Source organism: Odontomachus brunneus, unplaced genomic scaffold (assembly GCF_010583005.1).
Source record: "Odontomachus brunneus isolate Ranch 3 - 2012 unplaced genomic scaffold, Obru_v1 Obru_scaffold_008, whole genome shotgun sequence".
NCBI classification, from domain to species: domain Eukaryota; kingdom Metazoa; phylum Arthropoda; class Insecta; order Hymenoptera; family Formicidae; genus Odontomachus; species Odontomachus brunneus.
The window spans coordinates 1,929,739-1,946,881 of NW_022639458.1; the positions used below are offsets into that span (position 1 = coordinate 1,929,739).

At 38.1% G+C, this 17,143-nt stretch overlaps 1 protein-coding gene across 4 annotated transcripts in view; it reads left to right on the forward strand.

Moving 5' to 3' along the window:
* LOC116854123 (metabotropic glutamate receptor 2-like) overlaps window positions 1-17,143 on the forward strand; it is a 178,103-nt gene that overhangs the window by 133,166 nt on the left and 27,794 nt on the right. For all 4 annotated transcript variants that reach the window (XM_032835724.1, XM_032835723.1, XM_032835725.1 and 1 more), the window contains one exon: window positions 15,689-15,859. In XM_032835724.1, coding sequence (XP_032691615.1) covers window positions 15,689-15,859 — 171 coding nt within the window. The remainder of the gene's footprint in view (window positions 1-15,688; window positions 15,860-17,143) is intronic.

The window sequence follows — 17,143 nt, forward strand, 5'->3', positions numbered from 1 at the left end:
CGCATTTTTCTCACCTTTCATAGCCGCGACGTCGCGAAAATTCAGAGCCGGGCGATATCGTCGTGCTTCTGGAAGAGGGTGAAAATGGCAAGCACCAGCGAACCGTGAGGACTTCATTCTTGACGCGAGTTTACGGAACCCGCGGTTTAAAATCTCCGTACCGTGAAATCACCTCATCCAACGCTACTTTCCTTATAAGCCATTCGAGTCTCTTGGCCCGTTTTACCTTTCAGCGCTCTATTAGCTGAGATTTAAAGGGTGCTACTATAACACGCTATCCGTCCAGCCGCAAAAGTGGCGTATTGCTGTTAAATTTTTCCCAACTCGCCAATCTCGGTATTTATTTTAGATTAGCGTAACATGTTTGTTTAAACAAGATTGAACTAAACAGAATTCCTGGTTATTATAATGAAATATTCTGAATGCAATTTTATTTAGTTTGATTAAAGCAACCAAATTTATCTAGTTACTTTAACCAATCGCTTGTAATCAAATTTGTCTGGTTATGTTAATAAAAAATATGATTCGATCATATCTCACCGAATAGTCTGATGTATCAATTTTGATGCATCATGAATTTTGATTAATTCAAGTAATTACTTTCGATTTACATGATACATAACTTCGTAATGTGCGCGAAAATAAGAGAATGTTTTATTTGTGTAAGCGTGTGGGATATATTTTATATCTTAGATATTTTTTTCTTAGATTTCATGTAGAAACAATCTTTTTTGGCGCTGTCTTCTTTAGTACTTTTTCTTAATTCTTTTTTCATCTATTAAGATTATTTACGCACATGGACTTTATTCGATATTATCTATTCACGTCATTAAAGTCGAACGGAGTGTACGTTACATTCGACACGAAGTAGTCGAAAAATTGTATCGCCTCTTCACGATACAATTTTTCATTTCATGGAGCATTAACGGTCAGTTTTCAAATAATGTAACAGCATTTAAAAACGAAACTTCGCAACTTATTAATTCGATAATTACGTGTAATTTTGAAATCGTTTAAACGCGAAGAATCTTTCGCAATTATGCTATGTTCAGATTTACTTTTTGTTTAAGTCGAGAGCGACGAATGGACTGAAACGTTCGTTCTCAATTGCATATGTCGATTCTCGGTCTTTTGGACGAGCGAGGAGGAAACTCATTTATCTGCATAAAACGATAGAATATTGGAATGGAGCAGCTACGAGTGTGGCCGACAGTCGGACCGATATTTCACGCGACACTCGTATATGCTAGTGTCCGTGGTCAATTGAGTTTTTGCGTGCAAACGTCTCCGTGCAATACGAGAGCATTGTCGCGTCAATTTCAATCGTTCGAGTCTTATCTCGTCACTGACGTATTGCATAGTGCAGTTTCGTCTTCGTTCGCTCGTCTCGCCCAATTAGCCGAGGATCAATCGAGAACGATCGAGTTTGCTCGCTTAGCCGACAAAGGAGAACCAACTGGCTGCTTTCCGTTCAACATATCCTTGTCTTCCAAAGAGATTATCAAGAGTTTGACTTTGTTAGTTTGGAGAGAATAACATGAACTAATACGTACAAGATAGTGATAGACGAAACGATTCTTACAGAGAAGATTATTTGGTCGATCAAATGCAGTTATCTAGTAAAACTAAATGTCTAGTCAAATAATAATAATAAGAACGCATCGAGCTTAAAAAATGATCGAATAGAAGATATTTACAAATTTTCAATGCCATTCAAAAAAACATGATTTGTATTAGTGTGTGCCTTATTTCGCGAATCGTTTGTACCCCGAAATGTTCAAAAGAATATCATTTTTAGAATCCGACAAAGTGAAAATCTTGTCATTTATTGTTAATCTATTTAAAAACAGGGAGATTTTCATTTTATCTTGTATATGTGTATATTTTTATGTTCCCTCATAACTTGAAAACTGTTAGTGATATTGAGATGAGATTATGTCTGTGGAAGGTGAAAATCTAGTAAATGAATAATTTCATCATTTTCTTGAAAATCGGGGAACATCTAAAGATACAAAACGAAACTTTTATTTTTAACCAATTAAAAAAGAATTCTTTTAATCGACTTTGAAAACAGATTTCTAGTAAATAATTAAAAAGTACACAGTAAAAAACTTTTTCATAAGACAAGTCGCCTTCAAAAATTTCGAAAGCCTTAAAAGACAAAATAATTTTGAATCGATACTTTTACTTATAATCTTAATATTCTTACCTCAATCCTTACTATCCTAATACACTTACTACAACGGTATTAGAAGTCAACACAAAAAGAGGTAGCCAAAATTAGGTAGCCAAATAATTATATAGAGAGATAAATGATAACAAAAGTATGATTACAAGTAAACACTTATGTATTAATTTTTGTATTATAACGTTACTGAAGGGGTATTTCTGTTTAATAAATAAATACTAAAAACTAAATACTAAATTATTGAATATTACTAAATTATTAATTGTTACTCAGGTTTTCGCGCCGACTTCTAATATTGTTAGAATACTAAAATAATATTGTAAGTACTTTGTAGGAATATAGTGTCAAGGTTATTTTATACTTTTTAGGGCTTTTTAGTTTTAGAAGGTAGTTTATTTATTTTTCTTTTATAGATATCTCGAAATGATGGATGGCAATCGAAAAAGGAAATATAAGCAAACGGCATTGGGGAATTTGAAATATCTTCTACTCGGCCGCTATCTATTTTTTTAGCTGCCTTGTATTTTTATCCTTTGAAATATAAACGAAACGAAAGACATCACAAAGAGTTACGAACGAAATATAAACTAAACTACGTTCGGAGATATTTTTTGTTCAAGTCAGCCACTAAGTCCACAACGCGACTCGAGGACGAATTTTGACTCATTGATCATTGAGCAGTATAATGGATTGAAATTTCGCACGTACAAACTTCGTAATAATAGCTCATCTGGAGCTCCTCCAAGCCAAATTACCAATCATCATTCTCAATATACGCGAGCGAGCAAATTAACTCGGCTATTTATTCTGGACATATTGTAAGGATCGTATTTTACGACGTCGGGCTTCTCACCGCGATGGATATAGAGACACGTCGAACGATAATGGACACATTTACATGCAAAGTTATGAATATCGTATTAAGAAAAGATTAAAACGGCAATTTAACATGACGATAAGTGATAATGATCCATAAGTTCGCCGAGGCGAACGTGGCGCGCTCAACAACGAACACAGTTCAGTGATGCTCTACACAAACGTCTAGAAATAAATAAACAGATTTTCGAGCAAAACACTCTATACAAAGTGTCTGACAGAAACAACGCGTACCAACACTTCATTACACATACAGCAATTTACTGTTAACAAATTTTAATGTTAATTTGTTTCCCAGAATTATCTAAAAGAAGATAATGTGCAAGAATTGCAGACAAATTCACAGACAGTTGATTAAAAGTTGCGACATTTTTCATGAGTTTCATAATGTATCCCATATCCAACAAAAGAATTTACTTTTTTAATAATCCCTAGAAGACATATTTTCTTACTAACTACGTAATACTTTGCAAAACTTATCGAGGAAAACTTGTCTCGCAACTTTTAATCTTATAACGCAAGTCGTTATCGCTCAACAAAAAGCCTTGTATTCTTAAATATTTGGTCAACCTAAAATTTCCCGTGTTATCAAGTAAAAGATTAGGAGGCGCGCAAAAGTCGAAACGACGCATATCCTCGCACAGTCGAGAAATAACGCGTAACTCATATCGAAGAAGGAGATATTTCGTTCGAATGCGTCAAGTGTCTGGATCCCCTCGCAAAAACTCGGCTATCGCCGATTCATGCCTCCGAGAATCCAGGCTGGCGGAGTTTGAAAGAGATTTCGTGGGGATTTAAGGAAAGACGTGGAAGGATCAGGCTGGATATAAGTCTAGGGAAACCGCGGCGGATTTAATTTTAGTCCATAATTCCTGCGCCAGGATTTCTATCCGTTTCTACGGTTGGGCGTGGGCTCGCGAAACAGACGCATGACGCGCCCGTCGCGGCCTGCAGCTTCAAACAGCTGCTTGGAATCGAGCTGAGCGGCTCTTTGAAGCGCGCACGAAATTGCATTTGAATAAAAGAACGAAATAATATCGACGTAGGACGAGGGAGCAACGTCTCCGAAGGGGACGAGCAACAGATGCATAGATACCGCGGCTCATTTCGAATTCCAATTTTGAACAAATTGGAACAGACAGAATATACATGTATGTACGCGCTTTTCCGTCCTCAATATACATCACAATCGCGAAGAATACAATTTCCTAAATTGTGAACAAATTATTATCATTAAAAAACGATGTCGATCGATTGAAACTCCATTGTAGAGAATAATAACGGTAATACGCTGTGACTGAAATATTACAAAGCGTTAAGCGAATGAATGTTTTAATCGGCGGAGAATATCCATCGTTAATTACGTTAATATTTCATCAGATGCGAATTAGCTCTTAAATATTTCACGATACTACCGTAATCAATGTCGCTACTGTGCTTAATATCGAAGAGAGAGCGCGCGCTTATATCATTCGACCACACAAACACATAATTAAAAAATCTCTCATTAATAACTCTCTTTAATCGAACCTAATGGCGACGTATCGACGTCTGTGTGTGCTTTTTTTGTTTAGTATAACTACTGACAGAGTAAAAGTTTTCTCGTATAGCATTGCAAAACAATTAATTTTTTTCGTGCCCTTTCCCCTTCTCCTTCCGGTTCTCTCCGACATTCGTTAAACTAGTCGGTTTTGCAAAACTTGTCATGTTCACGTCGCACCACGGTAGAAAACTGTCCGAGGACGTGTGTGACGTAAAACTGGATCGCCTTGTATTCGCGGCGTTGTATCCTGTAGGACAAAAAAAGAAGTCACGAACTTTTATAAATTTCCCGACCCGAACAATTTCCTACTTTCGGTTGATTAAAGTCACAAAGGAAGTAGCGTGCTCGTCCTTGCGAAGAATTTAAGTGCTTGCTGCTATTCCCTTGACCAGAGCGGAATTCTTAATAAACCTGTTTCAAGCTAGTCACCGACAGTTATCACGATTGTCATTACAATGCTTGTTAACTACGGAGGAAGTGCGCGGTTTGAATTAAATATAATGGCTATTGTATTTGCTGAAATTAAATTAAACGTCGTCCAAGATAATTCTGCTCACACATTTCAAGGGAAAAATCATATATTTCATTTGAGTTTCTAGAATATCTCCACTTCACTTTCCGCTCGAACATAATCATTACACAGTAATTAGTTTCGTGATGTGGTCAGCTGTCTAACCGAGAAGATACGTATTGCTTATTCCGCAAACTCACTGTTACGTCATTTCCATGCAATCTAGCAATTGGCTAGCTGTGTATCCATATTCATATATTTGATTTTACGAGATCAGAAAGCGCTTGATCTTCGTCAGTCTCACCACAAGACCTAGTGACAAGTGATTAAAGTCGATCTCTTCCACTGATGCGAGGGATTTCCGTTACATCTATAGTGGACGGCGCTTTCTCACGTCGATATTTGTTACTCATTATAGCTAAAGACTGTTAAATCAAAGTCTGGCTATAAGACAGCTAGTTTTGATTGGTCTGCCATATTTTGTCAAATCTGACACAGTATCCAATTACAGTACTCCTATCGCAATAGGTTAGGTTATATTAGGTTAAAGAGAAGTAGACAAAGAGAGAAATTGAAAATATGTCTCTCGTAAGATTTTGGCGAAACCACAATTATAGCTAGATTCTGATTCAACGGTTTTTAGTTACAGCCAAATGCATGAGTGAGGTACCAGAAAAAAGAAGAGAGGGAGAGGGAGAGAGAGAGAGATAGAGAGACAGAGAGAGAAAATCTGTGCTGAAATCTAATTAAAGTTCTCATATATTAACCAGACAGATTATGCATTCTCGATAACGCGGTGCAAAAGAGAAAAACGCGACGGAAAAAAGATAAATTCAACGTGTTACGTGCAACGTCCAAGTTTTGTTCTCGCGCACATCACATGGAAGTGAGAGTAGAGTAGAGAGAGTAGAGAGAGAGAGAAAGGTAGGAGGGGAAAGATGTATTTTCAAATTGGCCGCATTATCTCGCAACGAGATGCATTATTCATCACGTTAACGGTAACTTACACCATCGCTATCGTACCTCGACGCATTTGCGCGCACGATCTGAAGCGGCTGCGGACGACCGCCGTGCTAAACGATTTCTCCGCAACTTGTCAGCGCGATGACGTACGATCGACGCAGAAACATAAGCGTAACACCCTGCGTGAGCGCTAAGCATGCGAACGCGGAAGTCCATGCACGTCAAAGGGGGCTTCGCTATTCGTGTCAATCAGTGTTCTAGTGTGTACGCGCGCTCGTGTTCGCGCGTATCGTGATGTGATCGACAAGTGCGCCGAAGTCGTATCACAGGAATCGGTAACACGCGCAGGTATCGCGAAGACTCAAACCGACGGCTAGTGTGGCAATGTAAATTATCGCATCGATCCCGAGTTACCCATACTGTATTGCGAGCGACTCACGGATACGGATATGCGATTCCGATTCAATTCCTGGGAAAATCGGTTTTTCTTCCAGAAACCGATGTTATTTTAGTCAATTCTTTCCTACTCGTTACTGATGAGTTACTGACGTTAGTACGAATCAATAATTTTAAGAGAGAGTCGATATTTGATTTATTGATATGTTCATTTATTAATCGATTTTGTCATGTTTAATACAGAAGTCACACATTTTTTCGTATCGATATTTAGGAAATTGATTCTTTTAATTCAATTCTTGTAGTAAGTCGATTCTAGTTATTTCCATTCAAAAATTAATTTTTATTAAAAATCGCCTATCCCTTCTCTTAGGAAACTTGAGAAAGTCGCCCGTGAGTTTGCTAAAAAGATAAAAAACAGAACAAGAATGTTTTGAATTGATCAAAGTGGTTATAAGAAAGGATAGGTAAAAGTGGGAGATGATGTCGGATTGGTGGATGATGACAAATTATACTCCATCGAACACATAATTCGCGAACTTGCGCGAAAACTCCGCTCGGAATGACTTTAATCGCGCTAAATGCGTCGCCGTCGGCATAAATTTCGGTCGAGGTTTTTCTTTTTTATAAAAATTCAATTAAATCGAAAAAAAGAGAGAAAGAGAGAGAGAATGAATGAGAACGCTCGGCAATTTCTGTGAGTGGTCTTTCATCGCCACGGTTGTCGCCGCGGAGTTCATTGAGGTCGTCGCGATCGAGCTACAAGGATGTAAGCCAGCGGCGAGCTCAAGTCAGGTGAGGCAAATAACGAAATCGCATCTCGTTGGCAAGCCGCGGCGACATCCTTACGAAATTTCTCGCTTGGAAATACGCCATCGACGTCGCCTGTCGCAGCTGGGATTTGAATAATGATCGATAATCCTTCTTCTCTTCTTCTTCTTCTTCCTCCTTCGCCATTGTCGATCATGTGCGTATTTATTAACGAAAAGTAGAACGAGAAGATACAAAAATTTACGACTACGCGCATATTACTCCGCGGAAAAACACGATATATGCATTTGCTGCTGAATAGATTGTTGGCTATTTTTTCCGTGAGTATCGGAACGCATAGTCTTGTCCTGTGGGAGAATTTGTTTCCCAATGGGGAAATTCTTATCCATTGAACGAGACGGATACATTCCGGAACTCACATAAAAAAGCGGACAACCTATCTGGTTGCGAGTGTACCAGGATTCAAATATGTTTGGCTATTCTTCAGGTCGGAAGTTAGCAAAAATTTTCAATCAAGCGCGTTTATTTCCACGTGGTATCATGTATCATAGTTGTTGATTATTTAAAGACTTTAGATCGAAAGTTACCAGACATTTTCGACCAGGCGCACACTGCAAGTCCCAACGTGTTATTTTGATTGAATTCCTTTTTACGCGTTTCTTACAGTTTTAAGTTACGTCATTTAACACATTTAAATGTATTAAATTATAATTTACACGTTTCTGAAACGTGTTAAATGTCGTGATTTAAAACCGTAACGAACGTGTAAGAAGAACTTTAATCAAATTGTGTGCTTTTGCATATAAAAATATACATGGTTCTGTTTCTACATACACATTTATCATAACTGTTGATTATCTGTTGAGATATCGAGTACGATGTTTGAAAACAACTGTGATAGTCCGACAGTTTAAAGTTTAGTTTGCGTAAGTTAAAGTTTTCTGTTTGCTCATGCGTTATAGTTTGTTATGTCAAGGCTATGTAAATTTTTATATGCAACAGTTTATTTTTGTATCGATATGCTAGTGCTGTTTAAAATTTATACATTGATAAGGATCTAATTGCAGGATCGATACGGGTGTATTTTGCTTTGCTACTATAACATATGAGATTCTAACATTCTCTCTATTCATGCGCAATTTTCCAGCATCCGAATCTTACTCCTTTCTTTTACCTATTTTTAAATCCGAAGATTAAGTAAACCATCCTCCTGTTGATTATATGTAATGAATGAGCAGATGGAAAACATTAATTCATGCGAACTGAACCTCAAACTATCAAACTATCACTGCTACTTTGAAATATCGTTTCCGATACCTCGGATAATCAACAGCCATAATAAATGCGCATATAGAAATGCGTTTGAGATATCTCATCGAAACTATCTAGTAACTTTCGATCTAGTAAATGTTTAGACATTCATGACACGGAGTGTACAGACAGGAAACAAGAGAGAAAAAAATAGAAGGAAAACGCTCATTATACGCCTACTTTCTCGTCGTTTATAGGCGACGCTCGGGGGATAATCTTCGAAGAAAGTAATTAGATCCGACCTATAAAGTCTTCGGACGGGTGCGATTTACATTATCCGATTAAAAGCACACTTATAATCGCTCGTGAAATTTTTTAATTAACTCGGACTTCATAACTTTGACTGGCGCGCATTAGCATTTTTATCGCCATTCAATCTACCACAGAAATATTCCGCACGACTTATGATAAATATCCATTAAGCGGATATCTGCTCTCTGCGTATTCTTAGTGGAATTTCGAATTTTACGTGTGTATAATAACGTTATATAATAACGAGTTTTATACGAGATGATGTATCTTACGCAAAGAGATAAAAAATGATATACGTAATTGATTCGGTTATCTATTCAGACTGGTGCGGAAATACTCAATTTACAGCGCTGAATTGAAATTCTTTCATACCTTGAAATGGAAAATTTAATACATCAACTCTCTCTCGTTTTTTTATATAATCAAGATATATACAGAATGTTTCAAACTTAAAAAAAACCGGGTTTGAATGATCCTAGGGATATATTGTTCATATGCTTTTTTAGTAGTGGCAAGTTGGCCACGTTTCAATATGCTCATATTTCGACTTTATGGAACAAAATACACAGTTTACAGGATCGTTACGGGCATTAACACATAAAAGAAGGCTGCCTTTATCATATTTGTACAGTCAGCCACAACAATTACTAGTTATCTAAAAAGTTGTAACTTCGAAATTCTAAAATATGGGGCATCTGGCCTCTACCTTTCACCTATTCTATAAGGATGAGATTACGAAGAAAATGCTTCCTTTTTAATTTATAAGTAATTTTATAAATAATAGATAGACTCTGATCAATATGTCTATCAAGTTTACAAGTCAAGTTACCAAGTTAATATCATCATTCACATTTTATCACAAGCAAACAATATAAGGACTTGTTACTAGATGGGTTTGTTTAGAACTATGGTCAATGTATTTTGTAGTGAATGTGAAGTTTGACGAAGTGTTGTTGCCATAGCCTGTCAAACACAAAAAGTGTTTAAAAAGGAGGCGTATCTGGATGCATATTCATATGAATTTTTTTTATTTTTACGATGAATAGAATATGTTCTCCTCAAGTTTGGCTACATATTTCTAAAACGTGCTGTATGTCGGTGTATATATATATATATATATATATATATATATATATATATATATATATATATATAAAACCGCCGAAAGGACTCTTGAGCACACGTCGCCGCTGCTTGATAAAATCGATTTACTGTTAACGTGACGTGTATCATACTGCTTCGAAAAAGACGGATTAACAGAGTGATTTTTCAACGCGGGGAAGGGGGTCGTGAGGCGTGCAAGAAATCGTGATGAATCCGGCGAATAATTCGGAGTGGAAGCGTGTTCCTTTATTCCATTTTATCAGCGCGCTACATCATGCCTGCAATTTCGCGCGGTTTGGGCGCAGCCGGTTCATTTCAATTAACGGTAATGTCGTTTTCTGGATTCTACAAAAGGCATCAGGCGCATACGCGTCGCTACGACATTCAAACATGGTTGCGACAAAAAATGCATCGTCCTAACGTAGATAGCTGTGCTTGCAAGCTCGCTGTGCTTGTATATGCAGTCGTAATCTACAATCAACTGCCTCGCGAGCGGATAATAGCGTAGCAGAAACAACACAAAAACTGATACGATATTCAGGCACTCGTGTCGAAACACGAGTTCTCCGACGTGAAATTGCGCGTGGCGAGACATAGCGCGCATGATCAAATTCGCTGTTCCAATGATAAATTTTCGATCAAATACGGCTAGCTAATTTTTTAATGCGCCCACCGTCACACGCACACACACACACACACAACGACTCGATTATATAATTTTCGTCACTTATTCACTTTAACCCCAGACCATTATAGTTGCAACGAGAGCGCATAAAAATATAAAATGTAACGGGTTAAAAATATAAAATGTAACGAAACAAAACATTAAAAGATTGAAATAAAGTAATTAAATTCTTTCCCATTAACGTGTTATTTTTTTTAATACAATGCACCTGCACACACTGATAATATCGAAATATTAGTGAATAATGGCCGTTGAATAATTTATCCTCTCTTTCCTATCCATCGAAGTGGGAAATCCACGAAGATTTTTGTAGTTTCTCCGTCATTTCCCCGGGCATTATCAATTTAAAGAGTTTTTCCCGAGTTTCGCGCAGTTTCCCAGACTTATACAGCGACACTGCTAACAAAAAGGGAAAAAGCAAACAGCCGAAAGTAAACGCAAAACAAAGGGAAAATAACGAAAAAGAGTTCAACTTTAAAATCCGAGCTCATGCTCGAGCACGGGAAATTATTCTCCGGAAAGCTCCACAAATATTCACCGCCACGGGCTTATTTCGCTAGTATTTTCATCCCGGCACAAAACAGCAGAAGCTATAATCAATCGATCAAAAGCCAATCGAGCGTATCGAATCGCGGTTTCGTATGATTCTCCATCGGTGCGGCGGGCCGCGTAGCGTCGGACGAAGGGCGCGCACACTATGGCACGAGTATAGCAGAGAGGGCCACTCAGAATCTGACAAACCGTGATAAATATATTCGCGGTGGCGTGCAGCACATCCGCGCGATGTATGATAGGACGCGCGCATTGTCCCGGAGAAAAGTAGCGCTGGTACCTTCGCGGCGCGAGATAACGCCGCCCACCTCGTTTCTCACTACATAAACTCATCTAGCGCGAACGCATCGACGTACGCTCGGCTACAGATCGAACGTCTCTGGAAATCTCGTTGCGAGCTAACACGAATCGAACGTCGATCGAGGTCAATCGAACCGAGCCAATCTCGAGACAGTGACGCAAGAGAATGGATATATACATATATACATACATACATACATACATATATATGTATATATATATATATATATATATATATATATAATAATAATAAAAGGGACTACAAGCCTCGCGAGACAACCGTAAAATTTGATCTCATTTTCGCCTTCATATACATAAACATTCTTCTTCGTGTTATGGATTCCGAGTTGAAATTTAGATTCTATGTTAAGTGCAATATCGTCAAGCGTATGAGGCCAGTGAAGAATCTCGAGGTACGACGTCTATACTAAGAGACACAGCAGTGTCTCACGGTAAGTACACGCGCGTAACGAAGCATGGGCAGAGAGAGTGGCACACATTAAAGTATGGATAAATGGGTAAAAGAACAAGACAATCTCATCTCTTCCAAACATTTCTTTTTTTCTTATTTTTTATGGAATTTCTGATGAGATTTGTAGCTCTTAATATAAAGATATAAGCTGTAAAGGTAAAGATAACAGTATTCATTAATGTATTCATTAATAATGCTGTGTTTACTAACAGAGATTTTAATTTGTATTCCATACAACTACAAATAAAAACGAGAAGAAAGCGCTGGCAGATGAGAACAAATCGCATTCGCGAATAAAGAAGCATTATTAAGACGTAAATATAAGATTTAATATAATATTATATTTAATATAATTTAAGATTTAATATAAGACGTAAAAATAAGCACTGATAAGATTTATATTATGTTCTAAAGCCGATACTCGTAATTCTGAATTATTTAACTTTTCTTGAAAATACAGTTAATTACAATTTCGCATTTATGAACCGATGCTTCGGCTGCTTGGATCAACATTTCTTATTCTATGAAATAATTACTTAGAAATAAATAAGTATAAGTAATTTTTTTACAAAACTACAATTGTCAAATTATAATTTGTCTAATAAGGAACTACGAATGCCAGCCTTCAACTCGAATTTCAACTCGAGTCTCCTTATTCTCAGCAATTTTGTCAAACATCCGTTAAAATCGTAATCGTATTATTAATATAAGTAACTTAACACACCTAGACATATCTGATGTATCACTGTCCGTATCTCAACGTCCAGCGTCCTCCATCTAGTTTCCTGATTTGCATCCTAGCTCTTGGCTGCTTCAGGAGCCAAGTTATTAGCACTAATACTGGTACTGACACTAATACTCGCGCAGACACGACTCAATCGGAGATACATGTGTTAAATAACGCGATGAGCCAACGAGAGACCGATTGTACACTTCAACAAGAACTAAATACTTTAACTGTTTGAGGTAAATGTGGTAATTAACATACTGATATATATTCAGTGTCTTTTGTTCACTGGTTCTGAGCACAATGAAAACTTTTTGAAAATGACGCGAGGCGTGAAAGTACGTTTGACCGTCCCGAAGGTACAGGATATTTTGATTGTACGCTAAATGTTTTTTCAACTGTTGTAATTTTGAAAATACATGTAGTTGGTGTAGCTTTACTGGAGCTTAAAATAAAGCTTTTAGTTGGTACTTTTATTGAAAAAAATTATATTTGGAGCGCGATCCGTTAGATGCGGCAAATATTTTGAAGCGCCGCATGGATTAACCGTAGCATTTCTTTAATCCCTTTCCCTAAAATGACGTCTCCGAAATGTCATGGGTTTCGGGTGCCAAACTGGACTATAATGTCTTGGAGACGTTATGCGATCTTTGAAGTTATTTTTTCTTGTTTTATCTCGTCTTTCAGATAAAGAAAGATATAATCTAAGTAGTGATAGTGATGCAAGTTGTGACAGCGATATACAGCCGAGAGACCGGAACCTCGGACTTCGAATTAAATCATAGGGGAAGGGGTTAAGTGTTTCAAAACATTTGCAGCGTCTAATGGATAGCATCTGTAGTATCGGAAATCGATAACACTTTTCTTCATGTAATTATTTCCAAGAAAATTTTTAAAAGTTTGCTTTCCTTTCTGCTAACTTTTCAGAAAATAGTTCACACTAAATATAGAATATATAGAATATTTATAGAATCGTTTTTGGGAAAAAAAATATTTCGATCTTTTTTTGACGACTTTTCCGTCTTGTCCGTTCTTCCCCCAATTTGATTAAGCTCCCTAATCGGTCGTCGCCGCTATTGAACAATGACGTTAAAAGTGAAGAGTCGTACGAATTAAGATTGTAAATCTGTCAGAATGCAATACAGGTAATATGAATTCTCTGACCATTATTGGAATATTATTGCATGATATCCCAGCTATTTGAATATCGAGGCTGTTTGATATTCGGCCTTGCTGCGCCACAGGTCGAAGAATGCGCACGGCGTAGGAATCTGAATCTATTTAATTCGAAATAGCGTGCCGAAGAGAAGAGCTGAATCGCGAATGAAACTCGCCAACTAGTTTGATATAATCACGAGAGAGCAGTATAATAACATATTTCCTGTCTCAAGTTTTTCAGAGCGTAACGCGACGCGTATTGGCTGACAAGTTGATCTCGAAGGAGTCGCCTTACATGGTGAAGGAGTGATTAATTATCGAAGTTGTCACGCGCGATTAACCCAAAATCACCTTTTCTTCAATACGTATCCACAGTAGTAGACAGAGATATTGTATAGAAAGAGAAAGAGAGAGAGAGAGTGTGTGTGTATGTGTGTGTGTGCTTTTTATTTCCTGAAATTGAGTTATATTCCAATTGCTAAAAAGAGCTAAATACTTAAGCCCTCAAACTTGTGTCAATAAATGGCAAGTCGTCGAATCATCTTCAAATATTTGCCGAATACAGCAGGTGGTATTTAATTTTCCTTTCCTTTAAGTAGCCAACTCCCTTAAACTCGACAGCACCCCCAAAAACTTCGTTCTTCGGAATCTCGACTCGTCGAAACTTAGATTTTGCGAGCCCTTCGATCCAGCCTACATTCTCGAAGATTCCGCAACCTTATGGTACCTTTGAATTCTCTCACATTGTTGAATTCTTGGATGCTCGAAAGCCTCGTAACAAACGGTCTCGATACCATGTATCTCTTGACCTTTGACGTCGTATCTTCTCCCGGATACCAAGTCGAACGACGGTCCTTGTATATTGCATCCTCGAGATGTTTTTCGGCAAAATTTGTGCCACTGCACGACGCCTTTGCGAAATAGCGACGTTCGCCTTAAAGGGCATCGAACGATATAAATCAGTCGATTATTTTCACATCATCAGTCGCATGTAGCTACCCCCCGGGATACTCCTCATCCACCCAGAGAGAAACGCGAGGGAGTTTATGCGAGCCTCTCTAGCCATTACGCTACACGCTTTCGCTCTTTCGCTCCGTTTCGGGCGCGACGGAGGTAGCGTCGTTTCAAAATCCGCAGGAGCGACACCACTTTCGAAAGGATCTGAGTTTACTTCGCTTTCAGTGAGTTCTAGTCGTTCGCCTAGCAATTGAGAACAGGATTACCCAATGCCGGCGCAAACATCCGTATTCTATAACATCGTGAGCGACGCGATGAAAAGTCCGTTATCGTTCTTCGATAGACTTCAGGATCAGGGTCCAATCTTTAAGAGGAGAAACTAGCTGGCGTCTCAACGTTCACGGTTTAGGGGGGAAGGAAGAATGATGGAAGTTCTCTCTTGGAACTTGATATCGCTGCTGAATGCTCGGTTCCGTTGACGTGGCGATTATGTTACAGGGATGTAAGACATCGTGCGCTGAAGAAAGTACTTCGTGCTAAGTCAGTTATCCGAAAGCGTACGTCAATCTCATAAGACTTTTGTGTTTCTCACGTTTTTCTTTCCCTTCACTGTTAGTTCCTTCATTTATTGTAATAACACCGGGAATACGCTTTCGTTCTCTTCGACATCTATTCCGCCGTACTTTACGAAAGCGCGAGAAACACGAAAGTTTGCAATCAATAACAGCGCAAATCAACGAGACGGACTCACAGATAGCAAATAAGTGCTGCATAAATGTCTCAAATATAAATCTCCGTTATGAAATCGTGCCGCGACGAGCTGGCATTGCTCGTGCGACGTTACACACAAAAGTCACAACGGAATCCCTTCATATTTGAATAATTCAAAATGTAGATTCGCCGGTGTGTTGTCGTGTTGCAGGTCTCCTTTTTCTCAACGAGCCCGGAACTTTCCAACAAACAACGCTTCGAGTACTTCACTCGCACTATACCCAGCGATCACTACCAGGTCAAAGCGATGGTCGACATTGTATTGAAGATGAGCTGGAGCTACGTATCCATCATATACGAGGAGAGTAACTACGGTATCAAGGTGAGCGCTTGCACATAATGTCCCATCTTAAATTCATGGGTAATGTTCCCCGCTCTCTCAAGGAGGAAGGAATGTACATCGTCTATTATCACTAACACTGTTTATTACCACTATAACGTACACGTTATTTACTCTATATTTCTTTCTTGTAGGTAAACACGTGTGTACATGTGGAAGGAGAGAGATAACATTTTTGCTGCACCATTTTCGTTTCTCGTTGCATTGAAATTTATCAAAAACTAAGCGACAAAATATTGTTCTTCTTCCGCGACGTAAATATCTCGAGTACGATTGACTTCGTGAGTCAAGTTTATCTCGCAAGAACTTTATCTCGAAAATGAAAAGTCTCTTTTATATATTCGAAAAATCACATTTTACTCTGGCGGAATGTCATTTCACTGCAATATTATTACAGCCATACGATGCGCGAAGCTTTCAAGCTAAATTGAGTGCTCGGACGTAAAAATGAATGTACGAATGTTGAATAAATTAATGTGAAATGGTACTGCGTCGATCGCTTCTCGTGTAAGCGCGCGAAAAGGGTGAGACCTGAAACACTAACGAACACTGGTTACGAGATTATGTTATTATGTTTCAATTAATCGCATAACGAAATATTTAAATAAGGACTTCGTTACTCATTTAGATGGATAATCTTTAATTTCATTTAAAGAACACCCTAGTGTCATTTCGAGATCGTATTTTCTCTTTACAAGAAAAATGTATAAATATATTTGCAACGGCATTAAAAGAATGCTAATTATAATAATTTGCATCTCGAGTGGCTTACGAAATTTTTTGTAAAAATACCTCAGTGAATCTCATTGAAATGGAAACCAAATATATAGTATTGCACGATAGACGCGTGGCGGTGAAATATAAAATTAAAACAACATTACAAGCAATATGCACGTTACGGTCAAACAACATCGCTTGAAAATCGTTTTGTTTAAATAAGCCTCTATGTGATTACAGTATATTTGAGTATATGTGTGTGTGGTGGACACGCGGATCAATAAATTGCGAACTCGCAGGAAATAAACATGAAAACATAGAAACCGAATGGAAAACGAACCGAAGCTATTCGCTAACGCGAACCATTATAATAATTCACAATGGCGAGCAAATGATTTTGTCTCGCCGTTCTCTTAAACGGCTTGTCGGTTCCACTCTCGCAATCCGGCGAATATTTAGCGCTACGCGAAACAATGATCTCTCTCTCTCCCTCCCCCCCTCTTTCTCTCTCTCTCTCTCTGTCTCTCTCTCTCTCTCTCTCTCTCTCTC